At 41.1% G+C, this 5949-nt stretch overlaps 1 protein-coding gene across 1 annotated transcript in view; it reads left to right on the forward strand.

Annotated features, from left to right (window-relative positions):
- Nucleotides 1-1141: 1141 nt before the first annotated feature.
- LOC111652878 (ataxin-2-like protein) overlaps nucleotides 1142-5949 on the forward strand; it is an 11382-nt gene continuing 6574 nt past the window's right edge. The window contains exons 1-10 of the mRNA XM_087173201.1: nucleotides 1142-1297; nucleotides 1680-1737; nucleotides 3227-3283; nucleotides 3382-3453; nucleotides 3551-3740; nucleotides 3973-4091; nucleotides 4565-4656; nucleotides 4786-4992; nucleotides 5323-5621; nucleotides 5892-5949. The exon at nucleotides 5892-5949 is cut by the window's right edge and continues 29 nt beyond it. Coding sequence (XP_087029327.1) covers nucleotides 1281-1297; nucleotides 1680-1737; nucleotides 3227-3283; nucleotides 3382-3453; nucleotides 3551-3740; nucleotides 3973-4091; nucleotides 4565-4656; nucleotides 4786-4992; nucleotides 5323-5621; nucleotides 5892-5949 — 1169 coding nt within the window. The 5' untranslated portion in view covers nucleotides 1142-1280. The remainder of the gene's footprint in view (nucleotides 1298-1679; nucleotides 1738-3226; nucleotides 3284-3381; nucleotides 3454-3550; nucleotides 3741-3972; nucleotides 4092-4564; nucleotides 4657-4785; nucleotides 4993-5322; nucleotides 5622-5891) is intronic.

Here is a 5949-nt window from a genome sequence, read left to right on the forward strand (position 1 = left end):
CTAAAGATATAATTCCTGCCCTTATTTATAGCCTTAGAAATTATTTTATTTATTTATTTATAGCTTTGTAGTTATGTGTCATATTATCCACGTTTCACCTTGTTGAACGTCACTTCCTGCTGATGCAATAACTGAATTTACCTGCAGGTGTCAGTATTTCATCTCACATCATGTTGAATAGTTAATTCACTGTTCTGGCGATGTCGTTGATAATAACTCCACCTGTTTCAGATCACAGAAATTTAATAAAACATTTAACAGAGTTTAATATCAGGTGAATAAATGAGAATAGCAGGTAACAGACTTGTTAAATGTAAGACATTGCAGAGCTTTCAACCGCATCTAATGGTCTTCCTCTGTGGATGGATGGATGTTAAAATGGGATAACCTTTTATGAATAACTTCTAGTTAAATACTATACCACAAACACTGAGCTTTTTTTGTTTTATGCTTCACTCACTGCTGGTAATTAAAATAAAGTTACCCAATACCAATACTACCATTAAATTGACTAATACTGCTATTAATTAAATGAAGGTTAATTTGTTTAATTTATATAATTTAATTTTTTATGTAATTTAATTTAATCTTTTAATTTAATTTCTAATCCTAACCCTATTTTATTAATTTCTAACTTATTAATGAAATTAACAACAGCCTTTTCAAAAAATCTTTAAGGCTTTGCCAGGAATTAAAACTTTATTTAGTCCATCATGTATTTGTTGTAATAATTTGTAGTAATTTGTAGTAATTTTCGTCCAAACACAAAATAAATAATTCTCTTGCAGGACCAGTGGACCCGCCTTCAAGGAGCAGAATTATCATATTTATGATTGACAGCAGAAAAACAAGCCAATGGGAGAAAAGGTCAGAAGTGATTGACGTAAAGTTTATCCAATCAGTTGTTACTTTTAATCAATAGGCGGGGTTTACGATTGGTGCGTTCGTTAGACCCGCTCGGTTGAGCCCGGTTGCGTTGACTGTCTGTTAATATGTGAAAACATTAACACCTCCCGCCAAACTACATTGATAGAATTGATGATGTGAGATACAGCAAAAACTCATAGAGATACATATGAGAACATTTAAACGGACTCGGATGCCGGAAGCGGATCCACCCGTCAGACTCGCGCCGTGTCACGTGATCAGCAGTTGCCGGGTTTTGACAAACCGAGCGCACCCGGCGCCGTGTTTTGTTGTTGTTTTTCAGCGGTGTATCGTGTTTGGCCTGTCAAAACCGAGTGACTTTTCACCGGAACGACGAAACTGGAGTAACAGGGATGCACATGACTAAAAAGTATAACTTATAACTCAGACTTGCTCACCTGTCAGTTTCTAATGTGATGACAGCAGCGTTTTCTAGCGGCTCGTCCGTGTCTCTTGGTAAAACTCGACGTCTACGCCGAAGCTAGCTAGGTTAGCTTACCTAGCTAGCTGATTTTACTATTCTGTACAACAGCAACATTTAGATTTTCCGGCTTTATATTCAAGAGGAAATGTTAAGATTATGGTAGTTGCATTAATATTCACCGAATCACGCTATGTCAGTGTTTAAGTTGCTAGCTCGCTAGCTAGAAAGGCAGTGTAGCCTGTGTGGGGCTTGTTTTTATTGTTCTCTCTGAAGGAGGAGTTGGTATCTGTAGCTGTTAGCTGACTGTTATTATTTCCACCTTTTGCAGGACAAGAAACACAATGAAACCACCGTCACAGACTCAGTCTTCTCCCGTAAACAGCCTGGTAAGTCGAGCCTGCTCAGCGCAACCTTTAACACAGTGAGCTGTGATTGTTGTGAGCAGCTGATGAATTATTTATCCCAGCTAGGTGTGCTCATGTTTTCCTAGTTAATTCTGAGGTAAGAGTGATTTTTCAAACGAGCAGCAGATTTTAAACATCCTGTCACTGCTGACAACAAGCACCCAGGCTGCTGAAGTGTCCTTAAAGCCTCAGTTCAGACGTAAACAACAGGCTACATATATATTAATATGTAAATAGGAAATTTAATGCTGTAGCTGGGTGAATTGGAGCCAGTTTAACTATACACAATTTGGATTGTCTCATGTTTTGTTCTGTATTTCAGGTATATTCTGTATGTTCAAATAACAGACTCTATATAATGGAGTAAAAAATACAATTTCTCCCTCGTAAATGTTAAAGCTTAATTAAAAAGTACCTCACACCTGTGCTCCAGTAAAAACATCTTGTTATATATTTCAACACTGTCACTTTACTAATGTTTTTTTTTTGTTGCTGTTAAAAGTTTAAATAAACACTAAATTAAAAAAAAATAATAATACGAGATTAGTCAAGTCAGTTTAATCGTTATACACTAAAATCAGGGTTTTATGATCTGTTCAACATATGAAACTGATTTAGATCCTTGATTCAGTTTAAGGAAAAACTGTATAAAAACAACAACAAAAACAAATAAACAAGAAAAAAAAATTAAGGTAGACCAACAGAGCAGGGATCCTTCTTCAGGACCGACAACATGCACAAACAGAACAAGCAGGAATTACACTTTATTATCAAGTAAATATAAATTATAAAGTGTGATGTATTGAGAATCAAACAAAGTTAATTTCTTTTAAAAATCTGTACCAGAAATTCGTGTGTACATCACAGCCTGAACTAACATTGGATTACAGACTTAATTGATCAATACTGGCTTGTTGCAGATGTATTGGATATTTGCTTATATGTTCATCAGATAAGTAAGAACCAATGTCTGAAATGTAGGTGTCAGACTATCACTAACGATTATTCCATTATTGATTAATCTACTGAATACTTTGTTGATTAATTGATCAATTGTTTGGACTATAATATATCAGAAAATAGAAAATTAGTAAACTAAAATTAGTTCAAAACTCGAAAGATATTCAAGAAAATCCAGAAATATTTTCATTTGAGGCTGAACCAGTAAATCTTTGAATTTTTTATTATGAAATATACTTATTTTCAGTAGTTCAACTAACTTAATCAATTTTAGCTCTAAACCAAATTAATTTTGTAGATATAAACAAAAAAGATTATTGGTTGATATATTGTTGTTGAATCTTTTGATCATATTGGCTTCAGAAATATACAAAAGCTTTTTATTGTTCCACCAAACCATATTTTGTCCTGTCAATCATCCGGACCTTTGAGTTCTAATTCAGCATTTTACAAAGGTGATAAACATTTGTTGTCTGTGTAGATGAGTCTGACTTATCTTCTGTGTTTGCAGGTATTTGAAGGTGTGTACAACAACGCTCGGATGCTTCACTTCCTCACAGCGGTCGTGGTGAGTAGTTGGTGTCATGTTCTGGTTTAAGTGGATTTATTTTTAAGCTGATGTTGGTGTAAAGAAAAGACTGAAGCTTTCCTCATTGTTGATCGCAGGGCTCCACCTGCGATGTGAGAGTGAAAAATGGAGCAGTGTATGAGGGGATCTTCAAGACTCTGAGCTCTCAGGTAAAAAGCTGCACAGTCTCTCACCTGAGCTGTCACACCAGCTGCATTAAAGTTCAGAAATGGATGATTTCTCTGTGTGTACCCTCCCGTCTGCCAGTGCGAGCTGGCCGTGGACGCTGTTCATAAACGGAGTGATGGAGATGAAGGAGGGGGAGGTGAGGAGGGAGGCGGAGGAAGCCAGACGTCTGCCCCCAAAATTGAGGACATCACTGACACCATGATCTTCAGCCCGACCGACCTGGTCACCATGACCTGCCGGGATGTGGATCTAAACTTCGCTGTCAGAGGTAACAGACTCACGGAGCGGCTGCCGGACTGTGGGGGAGGAGCATCAGTGTCGTTATCTCTATGGTTGTTAAAGAATTGAAAACACTCTGGGAAAAACTCTTATTCACTCTTATTTAATAACTTCTGTGTGTGTGTGTGTGTGTGTGTGTGTGTGTGTGTGTGTGTGTGTGTGTGTCTGTGTCTGTGTCTGTGTGTGCGCGTGTGTGCGCGTGTGTGTGCGTGCGTGTACAGACACATTCACCGATACAGCCATTGGCCCGTCGCGGGTGAACGGCGAGCACAGAGAGAAGGTGCTGCAGAGGTGGGACGGAGACGGAAATGGAGAAAACTTTGAGCTGGAGTCAGACACAGTGAGGAAACACACACACACACACACACACACACACACACACACACACACACACACACACACACACACAGACGTTGTTATCAACCTGTTGGATTGGAACGAAATGTGCAGGTGTAAAGACCTGAGCGACTTCATCATGGACAGACAACGGGGCTCATATTTCTTATTTTTTAAATAAAAACATAAATTCGAGATGCTTTAGACAAAGTTTCTCATTATGTAATTTGTCCACCAGGGGGCGTGATAGGTTTACTGTTACACTGGAACTGCACAACTTCCTGTAGTCAGATCCAAAAATCTATAATCTAAAATCTTTATGTAAAATGACTCTATCAGACTCAAGAATCAATATTCGGGCTTTTTCATAGTGATCCAGTGATTTCTGTCGTTGCATCCACGTGATTGTTACAGGAAACGTTGTTGCTCCTGAATCTGTGTCACCGCTTCATGTTTGTTTGTTTTTTCTCTCGTCAGTCAAACGGCTGGGACGCCAACGAGATGTTCAAGTTCAACGAGGAGGCGTACGGCATCAAGTCCACCTACGACTCCAGCCTCTCCATGTATACGTGAGTGAGATCAGCCCCACCCTCATATGAAACTACGTTTCCTCTTCCAAAGAAAGTGGTCAAATCAAATCATGTTGAAAAGACGCTTCACTCCCAACATGACCTTCCTGATAATCGTTGTCTTCCCAGCATGCCTTTGGAGAAGGGGAACTCCGAGGTTTACCGGCAGCGTGAAGCGCGAGCAGCCCGGTTAGCCGGCGAGATCGAGGGCAGCCTTCAGTACCGCCGGCGGGTTTCCTTAGAGAACGACGAGGGCAGGAGCGAGGAGGACAAATACAGCTCCGTGGTCCGAGAGAGGGAGGACAGGGCCAGCCCCGGATTCTCCTCCAGCGGCAGGTCAGAGCAGCTTCGTCACTGAGCCTCTGGAAATAACTTACATCTGTGGTGCAGTTCTCCGTCCTCCTCCTCACAGGTTCTGCAGGTCTTACAAAGTCTGAGTTCTTCAAAGGTTTTGACCCTAAGACTCAATAAAAACTAAATAAAACAGGAAGTCGTGGTGAAATCAGTAACCAGAGCAGCTGAAGTTAAAATCCCCACATCTTCCTAAACTAGAGTAAAAGCAACAATAATTAAATGACTGAAATTAATTCAGTTTGAACGGCATCTAATGTGTGTTCACTGTCCCTCCTGGGTTCACGTTGAAACACCCGCCATGTTGTTTTCCAGGGAAGGTAAATACATTCCCCGGACCCGAGAGATCGGCCTGCCGGCGAGGGCCGGAGCCTCCGGTCGATCCGCGGCGGCAGCAGCGACCTCCTCCAGGCACCCGCCACCCAGCTCCTCCTCGCCCAAACCGCCCTCTGACAGGAGCAGCCCGCTGTCCGTCAGAACGGCCTACTCTCCTCACCAATCACAGAGCAGCCCGCCCGCCGCCGGCAGCCCGCCCTGCACCAATCACGTCCTCCCACACTCCCTCTCACATCCTCAGGCGCTGGCCGACACCCCCCGCTCGTCTGTCAACGGAGGTAAGGAGCGGGGAATTATAATAATGAATTATGTCTTTACTCATTAAAGGTAAATAAAGAAAGAACCAGATTCATCACTGATTTATTAATAAGTTTCATAAATAGAATATTTAACCTGAAAGTCTGATCTCTTCTGTTTACTGTCACACTTCAACCCTTCCTCCACTTCATAAATAACTAGTACATAACTAACTATAACTAGTATGTTGCTCCTTAGTGTCTGTGTTTGTGTGTTTGTGCGTCGGCTCTGACTTCCCGTCTCGTCTTCAGTTGCGATGAGAACTTCCCCAAAATCTCAGAGACTTCAGAGAAACCTGCGGACCCCCCA

Source organism: Seriola lalandi, unplaced genomic scaffold, assembly GCF_002814215.2.
Source record: "Seriola lalandi dorsalis isolate HSWRI2012SDOR001 ecotype SW California unplaced genomic scaffold, Sedor1 jcf7180002054103, whole genome shotgun sequence".
NCBI lineage: Eukaryota > Metazoa > Chordata > Actinopteri > Carangiformes > Carangidae > Seriola > Seriola lalandi.